The sequence below is a fragment of the Palaemon carinicauda genome, chromosome 38 (genome assembly GCF_036898095.1).
Source record: "Palaemon carinicauda isolate YSFRI2023 chromosome 38, ASM3689809v2, whole genome shotgun sequence".
NCBI classification, from domain to species: Eukaryota; Metazoa; Arthropoda; class Malacostraca; order Decapoda; family Palaemonidae; genus Palaemon; species Palaemon carinicauda.
Genome location: NC_090762.1, coordinates 51,871,212 through 51,894,757, shown reverse-complemented (window position 1 = coordinate 51,894,757; position 23,546 = coordinate 51,871,212). Strand labels below are relative to the sequence as shown.

At 46.7% G+C, this 23,546-nt stretch overlaps 1 protein-coding gene and 1 pseudogene across 2 annotated transcripts in view; both read right to left on the bottom strand.

Annotated features, from left to right (window-relative positions):
• Positions 1-23,546, bottom strand: part of LOC137630624 (target of rapamycin complex subunit lst8-like) — a 224,782-nt gene that overhangs the window by 90,413 nt on the left and 110,823 nt on the right. Inside the window, exon 1 of one of the 2 annotated variants that reach the window (XM_068362228.1) lies at positions 18,796-19,110. The exons of the other annotated variant lie outside the window; for it this stretch is intronic. Within the exon in view, the coding sequence (XP_068218329.1) occupies positions 18,796-18,915 (120 nt within the window). The 5' untranslated portion in view covers positions 18,916-19,110. Of the gene's footprint in view, positions 1-18,795; positions 19,111-23,546 lie in introns of those variants that run through there. 2 annotated transcript variants of the gene reach the window in all.
• Positions 11,628-11,746, bottom strand: LOC137630732 (5S ribosomal RNA; annotated as a pseudogene).

Sequence of the window (23,546 nt, the reverse complement as noted above, 5' to 3'; positions counted from 1 at the left end):
GCTTATCATGAAACCACTATCTTAGACTAGATGCATCGTGTCTCGTGAGAGAACTAGGCTGATTACAACTGAATGGGGACTCAGGCTTGGTGTTTTTTGTTTCCACAGGTACCTCCTCCACTATTTTTATGCATAACCTCAGTGGGAAGCTCCTTATTCCCTAAGTATCCTTGTGCTGGACTGCGCACTGAACCAGGGCAATACTCTGAAGAGGTTCCAAGGTTGACCGATCGGCTATCGGACTAATCTTCAGACACAGAACTGTCGCTAGCTTTCATGGCACTAGTATAAAAAAATATGTTATTTTCATTAGTAAAATAAATTTTTGAATATACTTACCCGATGATCATGTAGCTATCAACTCCGTTGCCCGACAGAAATCTAAGGTCGGGATACGCCAGCGATCGCTATACAGGTGGGGGTGTACACAACAGCGCCATCTGTGAGTAGGTACTCAAGTACTTCTTGTCAACAAGAACTCAATTTTCTCCTCGGTCCACTGGTTCTCTATGGGGAGGAAGGGAGGGTTCTTAAATTCATTATCATCGGGTAAGTATATTCAAAAATTTATTTTACTAATGAAAATAACATTTTTCAATATTAATCTTACCCGATGATCATGTAGCTGATTCACACCCAGGGTGGTGGGTGGAGACCAGCATACATGTTAACAAAGAAGCTAAGTATCCCGTATTTCATTTTAGCAGTTATTCAAAATAACAAACATAAAATAAATAAGTACCTGGTAAGGAAGTCGACTTGAACTATTACTCTGCCTTTTTTAAGTACGTCTTCCTTACTGAGCCTAGCGGTCCTCTTAGGATGCTGAACGACTCCTAGGTGCTGAAGTATAAAGGGCTGCAACCCAAACTAAAGGACCTCATCACAACCTCTAACCTAGGCGCTTCTCAAGAAAGAATTTGACCACCCGCCAAATCAACCAGGATGCGGAAGGCTTCTTAGCCTTCCGTACAACCCAAAAAACAACAATAAAAAGTATTCAAGAGAAAGATTAAAAAGGTTATGGGATTATGGGAATGTAGTGGCTGAGCCCTCACCTACTACCGCACTCGCTGCTACGAATGGTCCCAGGGTGTAGCAGTTCTCGTAAAGAGACTGGACATCTTTGAGATAGAATGATGCGAACACTGACTTGCTTCTCCAATAGGTTGCATCCATAACACTCTGCAGAGAACGGTTCTGTTTGAAGGCCACTGAAGTAGCGACAGCTCTAACTTCATGTGTCCTTACCTTCAGCAAAGCAAGGTCTTCTTCCCTCAGATGAGAATGTGCCTCTCTAATCAGAAGCCTGATGTAGTAAGAAACTGCGTTCTTAGACATCGGTAGAGAAGGCTTCTTGATAGAACACCATAAAGCTTCTGATTGTCCTCGTAATGGCTTTGACCGTCTTAAATAGTACTTAAGAGCTCTTACTGGGCAAAGTACTCTCTCTAGTTCGTTCCCCACCAAGTTGGACAGGCTTGGGATCTCGAACGACTTAGGCCAAGGACGGGAAGGAAGCTCGTTTTTAGCCAAAAAACCGAGCTGCAAGGAACATGTAGCCGTTTCAGATGTAAAACCTATGTTCCTGCTGAAGGCGTGGATCTCACTGACTCTTTTAGCTGTTGCTAAGCAAACGAGGAAAAGAGTTTTTAATGTGAGGTCCTTAAAAGAGGCTGATTGGAGCGGTTCAAATCTTGATGACATTAGGAACCTTAAAACCACGTCTAGGTTCCAGCCTGGTGTGGACAACCGACGTTCCTTTGAGGTCTCAAAAGACCTAAGGAGGTCCTGTAGATCTTTGTTGGTGGAAAGATCCAAGCCTCTGTGGCGGAAGACCGCTGCCAACATACTCCTGTAACCCTTGATCGTAGGAGCTGATAGAGATCTTACGTTCCTTAGATGTAACAGGAAGTCAGCAATCTGGGTTACAGTGGTACTGGTTGAGGAAACTGCATTCGCCTTGCACCAGCTTCGGAAGACTTCCCATTTAGACTGATAGACTCTGAGAGTGGATGTCCTCCTTGCTCTGGCAATCGCTCTGGCTGCCTCCTTCGAAAAGCCTCTAGCTCTTGAGAGTCTTTCGATAGTCTGAAGGCAGTCAGACGAAGAGCGTGGAGGTTTGGGTGTACCTTCTTTACGTGAGGTTGACGCAGAAGGTCCACTCTTAGAGGAAGAGTCCTGGGAACGTCCACTAGCCATTGCAGTACCTCGGTGAACCATTCTCTCGCGGGCCAGAGGGGAGCAACCAACGTCAACCGTGTCCCTTCGTGAGAGGCGAACTTCTGAAGTACCCTGTTGACAATCTTGAACGGCGGGAACGCATACAGGTCGAGATGGGACCAATCCAGCAGAAAGGCATCCACGTGAACTGCTGCTGGGTCTGGAATCGGAGAACAATACATCGGGAGCCTCTTGGTCATCGAGGTAGCGAATAGATCTATGGTGGGCTGACCCCACAGGGCCCATAGTCTGCTGCAAACATTCTTGTGAAGGGTCCACTCTGTGGGGATGACTTGACCCTTCCGGCTGAGGCGATCTGCCATGACATTCATATCGCCCTGAATGAACCTCGTTACCAGCGAAAGCTTTCGATCTTTTGACCAAATGAGGAGGTCCCTTGCGATCTCGAACAACTTCCTCGAATGAGTCCCTCCTTGCTTGGAGATGTAAGCCAAGGCTGTGGTGTTGTCGGAGTTCACCTCCACCACCTTGTTTAGCTGGAGGGACTTGAAGTTTATCAAGGCCAGATGAACTGCCAACAACTCCTTGCAATTGATGTGAAGTGTCCTTTGCTCCTGATTCCACGTGCCCGAGCATTCCTGTCCGTCCAGTGTCGCACCCCAGCCCGTGTCCGATGCGTCCGAGAAGAGACGGTGGTCGGGGGTCTGAACAGCTAATGGCAGACCTTCCTTGAGAAGAATGCTGTTCTTCCACCACGTTAGCATAGACCTCATCTCTTCGGAAACAGGCACTGAGACCGCCTCTAGTGTCATGTCCTTTCTCCAGTGAGCAGCTAGATGATACTGAAGGGGGTGGAGGTGGAGTCTCCCTAACTCGATGAACTGGGCCAGCGATGATAGTGTCCCTGTTAGACTCATCCACTGCCTGACCGAACATCGGTTCCTTCTCAGCATGCTCTGGATGCATTCTAGGGCTTGATTGATCCTTGGGGCCGACGGAAAAGCCCGAAAAGCTCGACTCTGAATCTCCATACCTAGATAGACAATGGTCTGGGATGGGACGAGCTGGGACTTCTCTATATTGACCAGGAGGCCCAATTCCTTGGTCAGATCCATAGTCCATCTGAGATTCTCCAGACAGCGACGACTTGTTGGAGCTCTTAAAAGCCAGTCGTCCAAATAGAGGGAGGCTCTGATGTCTGCCAAGTGAAGGAATTTGGCAATATTCCTCATCAGTCTGGTAAACACAAGAGGTGCCGTGCTTAGGCCAAAGCACAGGGCTTGGAACTGGTACACAACCTTTCCAAAGACGAACCTTAGGAAAGGTTGGGAGTCTGGATGGATGGGGACGTGAAAGTACGCGTCTTTCAGGTCTAACGAGACCATCCAGTCCTCCTTCCTGACCGCTGCTAGGACCGACTTCGTCGTCTCCATCGTGAACGTCTGCTTGGTGACAAAAGCATTGAGAGCACTGACGTCCAGCACCGGTCTCCAACCTCCTGTCTTCTTCGCTACCAGGAAGAGACGGTTGTAGAAGCCCGGGGATTGATGATCCCGGACTATGACTACCGCTTCCTTTTGTAGCAAGAGCGACACCTCTTGTTGCAACGCTAGCCTCTTGTCCTTCTCCTTGTAGTTGGGAGAGAGGTTGATGGGAGATGTAGCTAGAGGGGGACTGCGGCAGAACGGAATTCTGTATCCCTCCCTTAGCCACTTCACAGACTGAGCGTCTGCACCTCTGCTCTCCCAAGCTTGCCAGAAGGTCTTGAGTCTGGCTCCCACTGCTGTCTGGAGAGGAAGGCAGTCAGAACTTGCCTTTTGCGGACTTGGAACCCTTCTTGGATTTGCCACGGTGACTGTCGGCACGGGTACCTCCTCTGCTGGAGGTTCTGCCACGAAAGGGCGGGATGAACCTAGTTGCAGGTGTGTCTACTGCTGCAGGGCGGAAGGGTCTAGGCACGGAAGGTAAGGTTTTAGCCTTACGTGCGGAAGATGCCATAAGATCATGGGTATCCTTCTGGATAAGCGAGGCAGCCATCCCCTTGATCAGCTCCTCCGGAAACAGACACTTGGAGAGAGGAGCAAACAACAACTCTGACTTCTGGCAAGGAGTGATACCAGCCGATAAGAAGGAGCAAAGATGTTCTCTCTTCTTAAGCACTCCCGACACGTACGAAGCCGCAAGTTCACCAGACCCATCCCGAATGGCTTTGTCCATGCTAGACATGATCAGCATGGCAGAGTCCTTATCCGAAGGGGAAGTCTTCCTGCTTAAAGCTCCCAAACACCAATCGAGGAAGTTGAAGATCTCGAAGGCACGAAAGACTCCCTTCAACAGATGATCCAAGTCAGAAAAGGACCAGCAGATCTTCGATCGTCTCATAGCCAACCTGCGGGGAGAGTCAACCAGACTTGAGAAGTCGCCCTGGGCAGAGGCAGGAACTCCCAAGCCGGGTTCCTCTCCCGTGGCATACCAGACGCTCGACTTGGAAGCAAGCTTGGTAGGCGGAAAGATGAAAGCAGTCTTTCCCAGTTGCTTCTTGGAATGCAACCACTCTCCCATAACCCTCAAAGCTCTCTTAGATGATCGTGCGAGAACAAGCTTGGTGAAGGCAGGAGCAGCAGACTGCATGCCCAGAGCAAACTCGGAGGGAGGAGAGCGAGGGGTTGCAGACACAAACTGCTCTGGATACAAGTCCCTGAACAAGGCAAGGACTTTACGAAAGTCTAAGGAGGGAGGCGTAGACTTGGGCCCTTCAAAGTCGGAGTGCGGTTCATCCAAATGTGCAGCTTCGTCATCTGATACTCCATCATCCGAAAGCTGAGTAGGAAGTGGCAAAGGCAGAGCAGAAAGCTGAACGGCTGAATCCGGCAGTACGGGTGCATGCGTAGCTGCTGCGGATCCAACATCATGCCGCTGCTGGTCAGTCTGCGAGCTGGCAACAACAAAAGCAGAGTGCTGGTGCGTGGAAGGGGTTGCCGTGGGTTGCGGAGCATGCTGTATTGGATGCGGAGCATGCCGCATAGTGTCAGAACCCGGCAGCTCTACAGCACCTTCCCACTGCTGATGCGGTAGCTCATGCATGTCAACGGATGGAGCAGCAAGAACATGCGTCTGGCAGGGTGGACTGCGCATCGGTGGTGGAGCTCTCACAGGTGGAGTGTGGGAGCAGGCAGCCGCAGTATCTGCTGAGCGCACAACCTCGGCGGGTTGTAGGTTAACAGGTGCAGTGTCAACCTTCTCAGCATGATACTCTTGCATGAACGCCGCAAGCTGAGACTGCATAGTCTGCAGCATGGACCACTTAGGGTCTACCGTGGTTGGAGCAGCAACAGACGGAGCAGTAGCCTGTTGTGGAACCACTCTACCTCTCTTGGGAGGTGTGCAGTCATCGGAAGACTGCGGCGAGTCCGAACTGACCCAGTGGCTACACCTGGGCCGTTGGACTCGCTCGGAAGGGACCTTACGCTTGAGCGGTCGTGAAACCTTGGTCCATCGTTTCCTCCTGGAAACTTCTTCCACAGACGAGGAATGGTAGGGCTCATTCGTCTGTTTGTGGATGGGACGATCTCTGACAGATACGTCCGCAACCACTGAGGATACATCTGTACGCCGATCAAGGCCTGCCGAACCCTTTGGTCCTTCGACATTGCTTCTCCCCTGGGCTTGGGAGCTTGCAAGAGGTCCCGGACTGGGAGGACGACTGGCACGCACAGATGTACCCTCATGCGCAACACTGACACTGACACTTTTCACATCACTAGCACTGATAACACTTCCCACTGCACTTTTCGCTTTCAGCTCTTTGACATCTGCCAAAAGCTGATTACGGTCATTAGCCAATGACTCCACTCTGTCACCGAGAGCCTGAATGGCACGCAACATATCCGCCATGGATGGCTGAGCACTAGTAGCAGGGTCGGGAGTCACCACTACAGGGGAAGGAAAAGGTTGAGGGGCATGGGGAGAGGAAAAATCCACAGAGCGAGAAGAACTCCTCCTGATTCTCTCCTTCTCTAACCTACGTGCATTTTTAAAGAATTCGTTAAAATCGAATTCCGAAAGCCCAGCCCATTCCTCACATCGATCTTCCAATTGACAGGATTTACCCCTACAATTGGAACAAACGGTGTGAGGATCTATGGAGGCCTTCGGAAGACGCCTAGAACAAGCCCTAACGCTACACTGCCTGTACTTAGGGACTTGAGACTGGTCAGACATCTTGAATTGTAGAAGAAGTCAAGGGGGAATTCCAAAATCTAGCAAAGTTCGTTAACAATTAATCCAAATTAATTCCAAAAGCTTGCTAAGCTAATGATAAAGCTTCCTGAATAGCGAAGGCTAAACTCTAGAGTGAATACATCACCAAATCGTGAACAACAACTCCAGAATCAACAGCGTATCCAAGTAGGTCTTGCCGGCGGCACGACAGAGGAAAAATTGAGTTCTTGTTGACAAGAAGTACTTGAGTACCTACTCACAGATGGCGCTGTTGTGTACACCCCCACCTGTATAGCGATCGCTGGCGTATCCCGACCTTAGATTTCTGTCGGGCAACGGAGTTGACAGCTACATGATCATCGGGTAAGATTAATATTGAAAATTTATTTTTCCTAACTATACAAACTTAAAGCTCTTTACAGTGGAGATATATTTCAACAATAGCTGCAACTAGCCGTAAGACTTTTAAGCAAGGTGTAACTACCCACCGCTAGTTAGCAGATGGGGAGTGAAAGGTAGACTGCCACCCTGTTGACAACTGCACTAGTTATGGAACATGGCTTTGCAATTGCAGGCAGGACTTCTTGGGGATAGGTGATCGCAGGCTCAGTATGTGTTAAGAGGTACAGGTTTGTATAGCTAGGAAAAATACAAATTATTTCCAAATTTGTCATTTGTTCTGGCACTATATACAAACTGTTCCACTCTTTACAGTGGAGAGACAGCCTTAGGTGGGTGGAAGTCCTAAAACCAACTGGCTAGTAACTGGAGCGGGGTACTTACTCTGTTCTTTGCACGAGCTGTTTAGAGGGGATCCTAACACCTCGCAAACTTTTGAGAGAGAATTAGTGGCCTGGGTAATTGGTAACATTGTTAGAACTGAGCATTGTGACTTGACCAGGTAAGTGTAATATTGAAGCTAAGCTCCACACTTAACCTAGACATTGCCCGATTCCAACTTGCAAAGAGATCGGGGACATATCAAATATATTCACATATATCAGGTTACACAAGGGACTATGGTCCACACCTGCAGTCAGCACAGGTCAGCTTGCAGTGTTCTTGGATGCTGAAACCCCTAGAGAGGGGAGAATGAAGGACCAAGAAGCCACTTACTCACTAATTCATTCTAGGCTTACTAACTGGTAGTATCTCCCCTCAACTGGCTGCTACTTATTCTACAAGGCAGCTGAGGTGTTCGTAACCACATTTTGCGCAGACGAAACAAGATCTATCGAAACAGTATCTAGGTTCCTCTGGGTTATGTCTTGCTGGTAGTGGGCTGTGAACATAGTTTGATGTTTTCACACATCTGCTTGCAATGCCTGCATCACTGAAAAGTTCTTCTTGAATGCCAGGGGTGTGTTAACACCAATGATGTTGTGAACTCTGGGTCTACGGTCAGGAGTGGAGTCTGTTTGTAAAGCTCGGTCAATCACCAGCCTGATCCCGTGCTGACAAAGAGTCTGCTGACCTGTGGACAAGCTCTGGAGGTTCTTATAAGGTATTTCAGGGCACAGTAACAGTTGATTTGGATCATCAGTTACAGAACGGAGATTCTGAACCCTTAAGGGCTCTAATCTAGGACCCTCTACAGCCAAATTTTGAGTCTTAGCCACAAACTCAGGGATGAAACTGAGTGTCACTTTCCCCCTCCTCTTGAATGGGCGACATTGTAGGACAGACCATGTAACTCGCTAACTTTCTTCACAGAGGCCAGGGCTAACAGGATAATCATCTTCTAGGTCATATCCCAGTCTCATGATTGACTAAGTATTTCAAAAGGTGCTCCTTTCAGAGATCGTAGTACGCCAACTACGTTCCAAGGAGAAGGTATGACTTCAAACTGAGGGCAAATGCACTCAAAACTCCGTATGCGGGGACAATTCCGTCGAGGAGGAAATGTCAACTCCGTTCAATCTAAAAGCAAGGCCTAAGGCTGAGCAGTAGCCTTTCACCACCGAGAGTAAATCGATAAGTGGTTGGATCTCCCTCAGTGCCTCTGTAAGCAGATGAAGAAGGTCCAGGAACCATTCTACATGTTACCACATCGGAGCTATTAGGGTCAACGAGGGGTCTTTTGTTGCCCTTACCTTGTTTAGAAGCTCCTTACAAGGCAGACAGTGGGGAACGCAGAGACGTCCAAGTTGTCCTACTAGTGTTGGAAGGCGTCTTGCCAGACTGCCTGGTGATCTGGTACTGGAGAGCAGTATACCGGAAGCTTCCAGTTGAGGGAAGTTGTGAACAGTTCAATAATTTGCAAACCCTACAAAGTTAAGACTTTGATGGCTATCTGATGATTGAAAGACCACTTGGAGCTAACATGACAAATTCCAAGATAATTTGTATTTTTCCTAACCATACAAACCTTAGCTATTTACATTGGGTTTACCTTTTAGCGCAGCTGAAATGGCGAGCCATTAGAATTTAACGAGGGTGTATTACCCCCGCGCTAGTTAGCGGGGGGGTAGGGGAGTGGTAGCTAGCTACCCCTCCCCCCCTTCACACACAGGTGAATGCTCACTTTCACTTAGAGGTAGGACTTATCTTGGGGGACAGGGCTGGCGGGCAAATATGTGTAAATAGCTAAGGTTTGTATGGTTAGGAAAAATACAAATTATCTTCGAATTTGTCATTTGTTCCGTAACCGAAATACAAACCACGCTATTTACATTGGGTGACTTACCCATTAGGTAGGGTGGAAAGTCCCCAGCCATACTGGCTTTGGCTTTACCCGGGGACTCAGAATCCGAGTGAGTCGCACTCGAGAAAAGGAGTCCCTGCACCTCACAAGTTCCTTGCTTCGCAAGGAACCGTGTGGCCTACATAAGCTTGTGTGTGAAGGAAGAAGTGTGACCCGTCCTAGGCAGTTGACCTGGAGTTCCAGAAGGAACTCTGGGTTAGGACGTTCCCAATACCACCTCGTCAGGGTATGGGGGACGCGACAGTATTGACTCAATACTCGGAACACAAGGAAGCATGGTTTACCTGCAGAGGTTCGAGGTCAGCTATGCAGAGACCAGGAGGCTGCTTCCCCGTAGAGGGGATGATGAAGAAAGAAATAAGGGCCAGACATACTTCTTTCGTTCATGCAGACTAAAACCTGCTAACAATGCCCTCAACCTTCTGCTACCTGTCCAAAATGGAAGCCTGAGGTTAGACCAGCTGTTGTGTAGCCACCACAGAGCGATAGAAAACGTATCGAGACTCCTGTGGGTCACGCCCTGCAGGAAGCGGGCTGCGAAGGTCATTAGACGCTTCCAGACTCCAGCTTGTAGCACCTGCATCACAGAGTAGTATTACTCGAAGGCGAGGGACGTTGCGATGTATCCAACATCGTGCTGTAGGGCGACGTGACGGGGGAGGGTCTGGAGACAGGTCGAGATGAATGTCCTTGAGTCCGGGCTGAAGAGGTATACTGGTGACTCTCCCCTGTGTCCTCCTTGTGCTCCCAAATCGGCTGCAACTGAGGACAAACTGCAGCTGTTCCCAAAGCTAACCTCTCGATTCCTTTACTGGCAAGAAAGAGAAGGTCTTGGGACATCAGATACAGAATGGAGACTCGAAATCTTGAAGGAATTGGACCGAAGGGCCGGGACCCCAAGATTCTGAGTCTAGCCAACAACTCAGGAGCGAACCTGAATGTTGCCTTCCCCTCTTCCTTAGAAAGGGCGGAGTCGTACGAGACCAAGAAGATTGCTTACACACTGGCCGCGGCCAGAGTGAGCAGGAGACCCTAGACGGAATACAATCCGAGGCCTGTCGTAAAGGGTCTTGAGAAGATCTCTTAAGGGACTAAAAAGTCCGAGCCATGCTCCAAGTTGGAGGTCTTCCTCCGACTAGGGCAGGGACGATCGTAGCTTCGCATGAGCGAGGAGAGATCCAGCGGGCAGGAAAAAGTTCTTCCTTTAAGCCTGAAGGTCAGGGAAAGGCTGAGCGACAGGCTTCATTGCCGAGAGCGGAAAGGAGTTTCCTCCCGCCGAAAGGCAATAAGACCGTTATTGCTGGAGAAGAGGCCTCAAGGAAAGAGGTATATCTCCCACGGCACCAACCACCGAAGACTCTTCACTTCGCCTGGAAGACCCCTGCGGATGACTATCGCAGATGACACGACCTCCGTCCCGTGACTGTAGCGGGTTGTCTCTTCTTGAGGAGGAGGCGTAGTGTCTCCAGGCATGAAGCCGAAGCGACGCCCCGGTTCGGGAGAGATGTTGCAGTGTGGTTGTTTGAGTAGTCTGCGCCGTGGGAGAAGCTCTCCCGGGAGTTCCGTCAGGGGAAGCAGAGGGTCCAGAAACCGTTCTGCGCATAGTCCCAGTGGAGCTCTCCCATTGAAAGGTTGACAGACAACCTGGTCTTGTTGAGACCCATTGTCCACAGACAAAAAGGAAGGAAGACGCAGGCGTCGAAGTTGTCCCACCATCACCGGAATGCATCTTGCCAGAGTCTCGGGGTCTGAGACTGGGGGGGAAGAACAGCGGAAGCTTGAGGTTCCAAGCTGTCGCGATCAGGTCCCCCAGACCAGGACTTGCTGGTTACTCAAGGTCAAAGACCCCCAGGTACACTCTCTCTACGAGGCTCTGCTCGGATAGTCGGAGAGAACATTCCTTTGCCTGGAATGAGAGAGCCGATGGTGGTATTGAAAGTATCTCAATCATCTCGGTACCTCTACTGCAAGATGTGAAGGTGTGAAAATGCGTCCCCTGCTGGTTAGAACACGCCAGAATCATGAAGTCGACGCGCACGGAGCGACTCGGCAGGAGCTGTAGGATCTGTAGAGGGGCCAGATTACGGCCCCTAAGCCTGCCTGAATGATGGAGAGGTATCCTTCAGGTCCTGACCATAGGCCTGAACCGGAACATGCGCCCCCCCCCCCCCTTTTCTTTGATGAGTCCGAGAACAGCATCAAGAATGTGGGGAAAGGACGAGAATATCCACTCCCATCAAGAGGTTCCATAGGTCAACACCCATTGCAGGTTTAATCGTTCCGCTGGTCCCATAGGGGCCAGGAAGTCCGGTTAATTGTTGCCTGAAACCACCGGAACTTGGACCGCCCCACATGGAACTTATCCTGAGGCGACCGGTCGGACTATAGACGGGTCAATGAGGAAAGGAGAACTAGGAAACGTTCCAAGGTAGGGCTGAAAGCTCTGCTTGACTGAGAACAGGTACTGCGACTCTCCTCAGCCTTGCCACAGTCAACTGAAGGGAAGGCTCGGAGAATGTGGCAACAGAATCTGGCGTCCCCAGGTGGTCACCCATCTAAGTACCGACCAGAACCGACGTTGCTTAACCTCGCTGGACGGACGAGAAGCGGGGTTTTCAACGTGGTAAGGCCGTTGACTCAATATCATGGCCAGATACTCCAGATGTTGAGGCAGAAGAAGAGAAGGCTCCTAGCAAAATACCATGAACCCACACTCATGGTAAGCATCCGGAAGCTTGTCCCGGCGCTGAAGAAGGTCGAACCCGAGCCTACCGGAGTTGACCAGCCCTCCAAAAAGCGAAGGAGGCGGAAGCCTGCACCTGAGCGGCCAAGAGGAAAGCAGGGAGAGTTCTCTGGGGAAAAAAACCTGCGATGCCACGGCGGGATCGCCACACTGCATCATAAGCAGGAATACTTGCAGTCTAGGCTGAATTCCACGAGCTCCCTGGAAGATGGATGGAATGGAAACTGAAAGTACCCGTCCTTCCGATCCAGGGTTTAAGGAGTCCTGTCGCCTCGTTACCAGTCTGATCGATTCTGCTGTTCTACGCTGGCCGAAGTTTGTTGGACAAACTTGATCAGGGCTGAGAGGTCGACTACGGAACTCCCGTCTCACATCCTTCCTTACAAGAAAGGATCGACTGAAGAAGCCGGGGGTGAAGCCGTCGATGATCCTATGGAGGACCTTCGCCTAAGGTATGGATCATTCTGCCCAACCGGGCAACTCTTGCCGACGCTATGGCATAGAGGTTCAGAGACACTGAATTCGCTGACAGACGGCAGGCGCGATATCCTTGGCTGATCACAGAGATCGTGCGGGAATGGGCATTGGGAAGCTGTCATCCGGATGAGTAACCTTAAGCATCCTCATAGTGTGAAACCTGCAATCCTAGAGTTCGTGAACTCTGCCGCTCCCTCTAGAACTATGCCCCCCCCCCCCCTGCGGGCGTGCAGGCGAGCGGTCGCGCGGGCGGATGGGCAGGTGAATGAGCGCGTGTCCGAGGCGGAGAACGCAAGCGTTGGCGCGATGGCGAGGAAACGCGCTGCCGCGTGGTTGAGGAAGACCGCTGGCGATGTGGATCAACAGGAGATCGGTGGTGAGCTGGTGAGCGCTGACGCGCAGGTAGGCGATGGCGCGTTGTGGCATGGCGACGCGTTGGCGAGCGATAGCGAGCTAGTAGCCGGCGAACCATGTCCCTTTAGAACCTCCGGCTGACGAAACGTTGGAGAACGTTGGCGCGCAGGCTGTAACACACACGGGCGGTCCGGAGATCGCCGAGAAACAGGTGATCGCTGACGCGTAGAACGCTGGTGAATAGGCGATACCAAAATCGCCTGAGCGCGCTGACGAGCAGGTGAACGCTGGCGCATAGGTGATCGTTGACGCGTGGAAGAACGCTGGCGAATAGGCGATACTAAAATCGCCTGTGCGCGCTGGCGAGCAGGTGATCGCTGGCGCGTAGGTGATCGCTGGCGAGCAGGAGGTCGACGCGTGAGATCCTGTGAAGGAACAGGTGGCGCAGCGCGTTCACGAGCAGGAACAGGAAGATCGCAGGCGCGTTGGCGAACATTTGCTTTTAACACACGCGCTGAACGAAATCGCGTAGCCACAGGGTCAGAAGACTGATGGCGAGCAGGGAGCTCAGCAGGAACTGTAGGATGGTCAGAGACCGCAGGGCGATGATCCTCAAATGAGCGCTGACGCTCAGAAGAGAGCTGATGAGCAGGAGAGCGCTGGCGAGGAGGGCGAACATCAGGAGAGCGCCGACGAGCAGGAGAGTCCTGACGAGCAAGAGAGCGCTGACGAACAGGAGAGCGTTGGCGAACAGGAGAGCGCTAGCGATCAGGAAGCGCTGATGAGCAGGAAAGTGCCTGTGCGCTAACACTGAGCAGGAGCAGGCCGGAAGACAGTGCCTGTCCGCCGGGAGACTGATGTCCATCGGAAAACCGTTGTCCGTCGGGAAGACCGTTGCCCGTCAGACTGCTGTCCATCTGCAACAAGGCGGATGAAGGAGTTGTAGGCTGCAAACGTAGATTCAAAAAGGCGCCTCTTAGCCCCCTTATAGGGAGATGAGAGGCCCCTACGACGAGGGGGACGGTGAGCCTTACGGCGAAGGAGGCCAACAGCAACAGCAGCAGAAGAATCCTCTGAAGAGGAGTCTCTATGAGTGTACTCTCTCGCGAACGAAAGAGAAACACTTCGTAGAAGAGACTGGTCAGCCAGTGACCTAAAAGGAGAAAACCTCCGAAGAGGGGCTCCTGCAGTTGCCCAGCCCCTTGAGCGAAACTGCAGGTGTGACCGCTCAGCACCAAGAGCATAGTCGCACGAAAAAAAGACAAGAGAAGAACCCCGCAAAAGGGGAAAAACTCAAGCCTGGACAGGAAAAACTTCCCTCGGAAGGAAAGTTACCCACCCAAGGAGGCAAGCCTCCTGAGTTCTAAAATGAACTGGAGAGCTGTCAATCGTCACGGGAGTACTTCCAGTAGAAGGAGATACGCCCCTGACGAAAATCCAAAGGGGAGGCAGCAACAGCCGAATCCCCAGGCCTCCACAAGACAGCTCACCCCGTAGCCATATTACAGAAACGAACTAGATCGGTAACTGTAAAAAAATAAAACAAAAAACATTAGTACACATTCATTCCCCCGGGAAGGCTCCGAAGAGGAATCCCGAGGGAAAGGAAACAAGAATTACACAACAGGCACGTGCCCTCACAACCACTTACACTCACGGAAGGAGAGCTGTAACCAAAACGGAATTATAACCATTATAATTATGAAACTGTAATTATGTAATTTAAAAAAGAATGAATACTAAAGAAAGAACGAAAACCCCGAAAGGAATCGTTCTACAAGCTGAAAAATTAACAACTACAATTAGATTCATAAACTAATTGAGACAAAACGTACGGCGTAGCAACCCCCCAACACGGGAAGGAAGCTACAAGGGCGTAGTAACATGTAGTAACACGTAGTAAAAGGGTGAACGACCTCAAGAGAGAGAGAGAGAGAAAGACTGAAGTCAAACTCGATCGCCACCCATAGAATTACGCCGTGGTGGCCTAACTGCCGAGGACTCCACGGAGATATCGTACACTACACACACAACTCTGAAAAGGAAACTTACTGATTTCTATACTCAAATATATATACAAACATGAAAACATGTTTACATATATATTCAGTAAAAGAAAAGTAAGCGATTAAGTAAAGACAAAACAAACAATGGCTGCCAAGCGAGGACCAAGACAGAGACGTCTGTCCCAGTCCGAGCCAAAAGTGAAAGTGAGCATTCACCTGTGTGTGAAGGGGGGGAGGGGTAGCTAGCTACCACTCCCCTACCCCCCCGCTAACTAGCGCGGGGGTAATACACCCTCGTTAAATTCTAATGGCTCGCCATTTCAGCTGCGCTAAAAGGTAAACCCAATGTAAATAGCGTGGTTTGTATTTCGGTTACGGAACAATATAATTTTTCCTGCTCAGATTGTCAGCAAGAACATTCCTCTAGCCCAGGATGAAACATGTTGATAGGGCTACCAAGCTGACTTCCGTCCACCTTAGGATTACCACAGCTAGATGGCAGAGGGGCTTTAAAAAAAGTACCTCTTTGCTTGTTTATGTACCCCACTACTGTGGTGTTGTTGCTCATCAGCACAATGGAGTTCCCTGAAAGGAGCTGATATAATTGCTTCAAGGCTAGGAAGGCAGACCTCATTTCCAGGAGGTCTAGGTGGTACTGTCACTCAGATTCGAACCAGAGTCCGGAGGCTATGAGGTGCAACAGGTGAGCCACCCACCCTTCTTTTGACACATCTGTAAAGAGCATCAATTCTGGGGAGGAGAGAGTAGGTCTATTATCCTGAGCAAGTTGTTGTCTGACACCCACCAACTCGGGTCTCTCTTTATCTCTGACCCTATCGGAACCATGGAGTTCGGAAGGTCTATGTGCTGAGACCAGAACGTCTTCAGCTGCCACTGCAGAGAGTGAAATTGCAAGTGACTGTTGTGTACCAATCTCTCCAAGAATATCAGGTGTCCCAACAACCTTTGCTTTCGATGTACTGGCAGAATGGCCTGTGACAGAAACGGGCAGCTTCTCTATTCTCTCTTTGAACGGAAAGACTTTACAGTACTTAGTTTGGTATCAATCTTCATCACTAGATATACCAGTTCCTGCAAAGGTTCCAATGACGAATTCTCGAAGTCTACCATGATCCCCAGATCTTGGCATAATGCGAGAAGTCTGTCCTGATGGAGAAGGGTCTCCCTTGAGTCTGCAAGAATCGGTCAATATTCAAGATATCAAAGACCAATGCCATTTTTGTGAGCCCAGGTGAACACTAGAGAGAACACTCGTGTGAACACCTGAGGTGCTGTGGGTAGGCTGAAGCACAGCACCTTGAACTGGTCTATCTTTTTGCTCAGAGTGAATCTCAGGTACTTCCTTGACAATGGATAAATGGGGATCTGGAAGTATGCATCTTTGAGATCCAGAAGAGAAAGAGCGTGCACCATCGTAAGCCGGCGTGGCTTACGATGGTGCCACCAACAGCGAAATAGAAGTTGGGAAGACACCATAAGGAGAGCCCTAAAAGTCATGGCAGCAGCACAAAAGCTTTCTCCCACTGACAGAGCACCAGCAATGCCAAAGGAAGATCAACTTCCTTAGATTCAGATTATTTTCATTATCTTACAGTCATACTTAGCAAGGGGATGACTGTCAATACTTATGCCATCCCAACAAAAGGCACAAGGATGATGAGATTAATGGCAAGTTTACATATAACCCTGTCCAACATTTGCGGCTTAACCTGAAACGACTGCATATCCTTGTTCCCTTCATTTAATTTTTCCAGAAAAAGAAAGCAAAAAATTTAAAACAGCCAGAACTTGACAGGCAACCAGAGTACATGGCTAGCTGACTGCGAGGTAGGCCGGGCTTCCCCGGTAATTATAAATTTTTAGTTAAATCACTAACAGAAGTTACAACTTTAACTATCAGAGGACAATGTTCTGTACTTGTGTACAGTATTAGTTTTATTAAAGTATAGTACAATATTATTCAGGAGTTTAGAAATGACATACATTAATAGAATAGACCGAATAGACCTCTTTAAACCAACTATTTTGAACCCGATAACCTTAGTCAAATTGACAGATACTACCAACCTACATAATTATTTTTGCTAAGAATTCCTTTATGCTCTTACCATTCTATATGAACCTAAAATTTTGTGCTGATCTCTCCCATGGCACAAGAAGCTAATGAGAACAATTCATAAAGTTCCCGACAGATAAGCCTAGTAACCTGTCCAAACTCCTTTTTATTATTTTCTGCATTATTAATATTAGTAGTCATTTTTTTTCTCTAATTCAGAGAGGTTTCTATTGTCATGTGACTTTTACTTGGTCAACCTCCTGACTTCACATCTACTATACTAGCTCTGCCCCTCCTAATACTAGCTCCTACTCTGACTAGGGCACGTTCGAAACAGTTCTACTTTGATACTTATAGCCTACATGCAAGATGCACTCATCAATATCATCCCAAGCAAGTGATCATTTCCCTTTTGGAGGAAATAACAAGTACTCTACTGTTGTGTTATACAGTATTTTAAGCAAATTTTAGTATTTTAAGCAAATTTGATAACGTTAATCACCAGAAATACTGTACATACGTTTCAAGTTTTAGGGACCGATCAAACTAAGAAATACATCTCAATAAAACAGTTTCAAGAGTAAAGCCAGCTGGGAAGAAAATACAGAGTTGCAAAGTGTCTTAGGGTAAGCTAAAAATGATATGGCAGTCTAAGGGGGCCATACCCCTTGGTAAGGAAGTATGTAAGGGTAAGGATACAGCTAATTGGTTAGGTTAGATAAGGAACCTTAGGATAGATGGTGTTCTTGTTTTTTCCTTTTAAAATGAGGGTTTTCAGTCATAACTTCTAGGGGTAAATGTAGTTCATTAGGACAGGCGTAAATTTTTTTTATTCTTGTCAAATTAATTTTATTCATGGGGAAACTGTTGTTTGTCTTGTTCTGAAATGCAATGATATGAAGCTTGTTTTATGATTTAAGAAATATGATTTGGTATTACTGTGCCAGGAGTGAAGATGGTTGGAAAAAAAACACAGGGTTGAGATTTAGTCTTGGGGTAATCTAAAGATAAGGCAGTCTAACTAAGGGTCGCAAGGGGGCGTAGCCCTTCCGGTAAGAAAGTAAAGTAAGCAAGGATACGCCTCTTGTGTTAGGTTAGGTGAGGGAAACGAGGTGTATGTAAAAAAAGGGGCCACATGTATGCATGATGATGGCCGACTTAGAATACGGCAGTGTAAAGGGGGTTGCAGGGGAGCGTTACCCCCTTTTAGGTAAGTAGGTAAGGACACTGCTTGTAGGTTAGGTTAGGTTAGGGGGGAAAGTTTGGGTTAGCTTATGTCCATTTTACATGCATACGGGAGGAACTGGCCGCTGATATACAAAGGCTCCGGGGAAACTTAGGTTAGGTGGTGTTCTTGCGCCCGTTTCGATTCTAAAATGTTTTTCAGTCATAACATAAATTTTACATCGCAACTGTCCCAAAAAAATGCAAAGGCTACCAAAGTACATATTAATAAAACAGGAGCGCTTCTTATTATCTTTATTTGGCATTTTGTACAAAACTATTCTACTCAAATATTCACCTTCTATTCAAATAAAGGTTACCAAAGCGCATCAATTGCTTATAAAGGTCTTGAGATTTACACAACAGTAAGTAGCTTTCTTGGAAAGTTTCGGAGCCTTTGTATATCCGTGGCCAGTTCCTCATGCACTGATTAAAAATGGACTTAAACCCCCCCCCCAACCTAACCTAGAAGCCGTGTCCTTACCTACATACCTAACAGGGGGGGGGGGGTTACACCCCCCTTACACTGCCGTATTATAAGTTAACCATAATAACATATACAGGTGGCCGTTTTCCTACACACACCCCAAACATTCAATGGCCTATACGTCAAACTTAAGGTCAATAATTACTGTCCTTTCATTACATTCCACAGCAATGCCACGCCCGGCCTTGGAAGCTGCCTACCGGTACCCTACACCTAGGACGGATTAGTCACTCCCGTTTCCCCCTTCCCGTCGGCCTACACTTAAAAGCTTCTATTTCATTCTGCCACAAGGCTGCAGCTGTTTAGATAAAAGGATACAGACTCGGCATGTTGTAAAGTTCGCTGACAAATGCCACTGTGAGCTTGCCATAACTTGATGGTGTGGTCGTAGCTCGCCGTCGCTAAGATGACTTGATCACCAGACTCTTCACACGACATTTCTGGCCCGATTAATCTACTTTAAGGTTACTTTAAATGAGTTTATATTCCGATACTGGTTAAATAATATGATTCACTAGGTTACAATAGCAGTATAAATAATGATGAAGGCCAACGTCACTTCCCCGAATATTTCAGTTTGTCAACAGTTGTGAAGAATGCAACAGGCAATTCCTCGGCTTTGCAACGGCACTCCGGCAATATTTCTAATTTGCTCCTGAATTATTTAATTCTAATATCTTTTTACGTGATAATATATTTGATACAAAAATTTCTTCTTTGAATAGCTTGCACTTTTCAGCAACTCTCTAAGCCAGCATATTAGTCAAGTTTTGCAAATTTTGCAGGACCATCTTCAATCATTCATTAGTTTGTTGTAATAGAGCAATTTGTTTTAAATGCTCAACAGCAAGGTAGCTCTGAACAGTATTGGTAATGCGAACATATTTTATTCCTTGATATATTCTAAATACCATATAACTTCTAAGGCATTATTCAATTTATTTCCAAAATATGTATTTACTGAACTTGTTTGGTGGTGGGACACTATCCAATTTTATTACCGTTATTGTAATTTTATAGATGTCTCCTATTTTCCCCACTAACATCCTTTGACCACGCTTCTCGCAGTTCTCTTTGATTCCTCACCTCACGATTTAACATATTGTTATCCAGCAAACTGAGATGATATATGCTCCTAGCATTTATCGCAGGTTATATACAGAATCTAGTGGTCAAATGCCTATTGTGGTCTGAACCTCCGGCGAAAGGTAAGAATTTGTTCACCGATTCAAGTATTGGAACAGGAAAATCCTTCCACAATCTACAGTAGTTGCTACTAGAATAAAACTTCTAGAGCACTGCGTAGTAAAGATTATTATTATTATTATTATTATTATTATTATTATTATTATTATTATTATTATTATTATTTGCTAAGGTTCAACCCTAGCTGGAAAAGCAGGATGATATAAGCCCAAGGGCTTCAACAGGGAAAAATAACCCAGTGAGGAGAGGAAATAAGGAAATAAAGAAACTTCAAGATAAGTAATGAACAGTTGATATAAAATATTTTACGAACAGTAACCTTACATATATAAACTATAAAAACTTCAAGAAAGAGAGAGAGAGAGAGAGAGAGAGAGAGAGAGAGAGAGAGAGAGAGAGAGAGAGAGAGAGAGAGAGAGAGAGAGAGAGAGAGAGAGAGAGAGAGAGAGAGAAGACAGAACATTGTGCCTGAGTGTACCCTCTAGCAAGAGAACTGTACCCAAAGACAATGGTAGGGGGAGTAAACAAGAATGTTTGAATAAACTACATACATAGTACATCGTACTTCATGATACAGTCTGTAAAGATCTGAATATAAAAGATGTTCAGAATTATGAAAAATCTTTCGCAACAAGCACAAAGAACTAACTTAATGGTGGTATCATCTATTAATATCGATATCAAGGATAAGGATTTCAACAAACCGCAAATTTGACATGAATCTTGGATGAATTGTTCATTCAAATAAACTAAACAAATTTAGTCTGGTTTCCTAAATACACCTATTCTATCTAATTTCTCTTCCCATTGTTTTGTTATAGTTTTATTGTTTATATAGGAAATATTTATTTCAATGTTGCTACTATTCTTAAAATATTTCATTTTTCCTTGTTTCCTTTCCTCACTGGGCTATTTTCCCAGTTGGGGCCCCTGTGCTTATAGCATCCTGCTTTTCCAACTAAGGTTATAGCTTAGTAAGTAAGTAAGTAATAATAATAATAATAATAATAATAATAATAATAATAATAATAATAATAACATAATCGACTTTAGGTATGGAATATTCAATGATTCTAATGGTTAACTAATTCAAAATAATTCTCACATTATTTTGCAAAACCTTTGCAGCATTTACTAAAATCTAAATTTACCATTAGTACATCATGAAAGAAAGGTAAAACCAAGTATACATGGGTAAGAGTAGCAAATGGAAGAGTAGTAGAAAGGGCGTTAATGGATTATGTGTTGATAACTAAAAGAATGTTTGGAAGATTGAAAGACGTGCACGTGTTTAGGGGTATGGCTAACGGTATGTCTGATCATTTTTTGGTGGAAGGAAAATTAGTTGTAGCAAAAGAGTGGGGGAATAGAGTAGGTGGATGTAAAAGGGAGCTAGTGAGGGTTGAAGAGATAATAAAACCGGGGGTAAAAAGTAAATATCAAGAAAGGTTGAAAATGGCATATGACGAAGTGAAAGTAAGAGAAACTGGTAAGAGGAGGAGTGGAAGTTAGTAAAAGAAAATTTTGTTGGGATTGCAAGTGATGTGTGTGGCAAGAAGTTTGTTGGAGGCAGCATGAGGAAGGGCAGTGAATGGTGGAATGAAGGAATGAAGGTAAAAGTGGAAGAGAAAAAGAGGGCTTTTGAAGAATGGCTGCAGAGTAATAGTGTAGAGAAATATGAAAGATATAGAAAGTGAAGTGAAGCGCAAGGTAAGTGAGGCAAAGAGGGCAGCTGACCTGAGGTGGGGTCAGGGATTGGGTCATTCATATGAAAAGAATAAGAAGTTTTGGAAAGAAGTGAAGAGAGTAAGGAAGGCTGGTTCAAGAATTAAAGAGACAGTGAAAGATGGAAATGGAAGGTTGTTAAAAGGAGAGGAGGCAAGGAAAAGGTGGGCGGAATATTTTAAAAGTTTACTGAATGTTGAGGATAATAGGGAGGCAGATATAATTGCTATTGCACGTGTTGAGGTGCCGATGATGGGAGATGAGAATGAGAGAGATATTACAAAGAGAGGAAGTGAGGAGAGCACTAGATGAAACGAGAGTAGGAAAAGCATCTGGTATGGATGGTGTGAAAGCTGAGATGTTGAAGGAAGGGGGTGTGACTGTACTTGAATGGTTGGTAAGATTGTTTAATATGTGTTTTGTGTTGTCAATGGTACCAGTAGACTGGGTTTGTGCGTATATTGTACCACTATATAAGGGTAAGGGAGATGTGCATGAGTGTTGTAATTCAAGGGGTATTAGTTTGTTGAGTGTAGTTGGAAAAGTGTATGGTAGAGTACTGATTAATAGGATTAAGGATAAAACAGAGAATGCAATCTTAGAAGTACAGGTGGTTTTACAAGAGGTAGGGGTTGTATGAATCAGATTTTTACTGTTAGGCAGATATGCAAGAAATATTTAGCAAAAGGTAAGGAGGTGTATGTTGCGTTTATGGATCTGGAGAAAGCGTATGATAGAGTTGATAGGGAAGCAATGTGGAATGTGATGAGGTTATATGGAGTTGGTGAAAGGTTGTTGCAAGCAGTGAAAAGTTTCTACAAAGATAGTAAAGCATGTGTTAAGATAGGAAATGAAGTGAGCGATTGGTTTTTGGTGAAAGTGGGGCTGAGACAGGGATGTGTGATGTCACCGTGGTTGTTTAACTTGTATGTTGATGGAGTGGTGAGAGAGGTGAATGCTCGAGCGCTTGGACAAGTATTGAAACTGGTAGACGATAATGACCATGAATGGGAGGTAAATCAGTTGTTGTTTGTGGATGATACTGTACTGGTTGCAGACACAGAAGAGAAGCTTGGCCGATTAGTGACAGAATTTGGAAGAGTGTGTGAGAGAAGGAAGTTGAGAGTTAATGTGGGTAAGAGTAAGGTTATGAGATGTACGAGAAGGGAAGGTGGTGCGAGGTTGAATGTCCTGTTAAATGGAGAGTTACTTGAGGAGGTGGATCAGTTTAAGTACTTGGGGTCTGTTGTTGCAGAAAATGGTGGAGTGGAGGCAGATGTATGTCAGAGAGTGAATGAAGGATGCAAAGTGTTGGGAGCAGTTAAGGGAGTGGTAAAAAATAGAGGGTTGGGCATGAATGTAAAGAGAGTTCTGTATGAGAAAGTGATTGTACCAACTGTGATGTATGGATCGGAGTTGTGGGGAATGAAAGTGACGGAGAGACAGAAACTGAATGCGTTTGAGATGAAGTGTCTAAGGAGTATGGCTGGTGTATCTCGAGTAGTCAGGGTTAGGAACAAAGTAGTAAGAGTGAAAACGGTTGTAAGAAATGAGTTAGCAGCTAGAGTGGATACGAATGTGTTGAGGTAGTTTGGCTATGTTGAGAGAATGGAAAATGGCTGTCTGCTAAAGAAGGTAATGAATGCATGAGTTGATGGGAGAAGTACAAGAGGAAGGCCAAGGTTTGGGTGGATGGATGGAGTGAAGGAAGCTCTGGGTGATAGGAGGATAGATGTGAGAGGCAAGAGAGCGTGCTAGAAATAGGAACGAATGGCGAGCAATTGTGACGCAGTTCCGGTAGGCCCTGCTGCTTCCTCCGGTACCTTGGATGACCGCGGAGGTAGCAGCAGTAGAGGATTCAGCGTTATGAAGCTTCATCTGTGGTGGATAACGGGGAGGGTGGGCTGTGGCACCCTAGCAGTACCAGCCGAACTCGGTTGAGTCCCTTGTCAGGCTGGGAGGAACGGAGAGAGGAGAGGTCCCCTTATTTTGCTTCATTTATTTGATGTCGGCTACCCCCCAAAATTGGGGGAAGTGCCTTGGTATATGTATGTATGTAGATCATGAACATTCGACTCATGTAAGGTAATTGCTACTGTCTGACTAGCCCTGATCCAAATATATCTTCAGGTAATCTA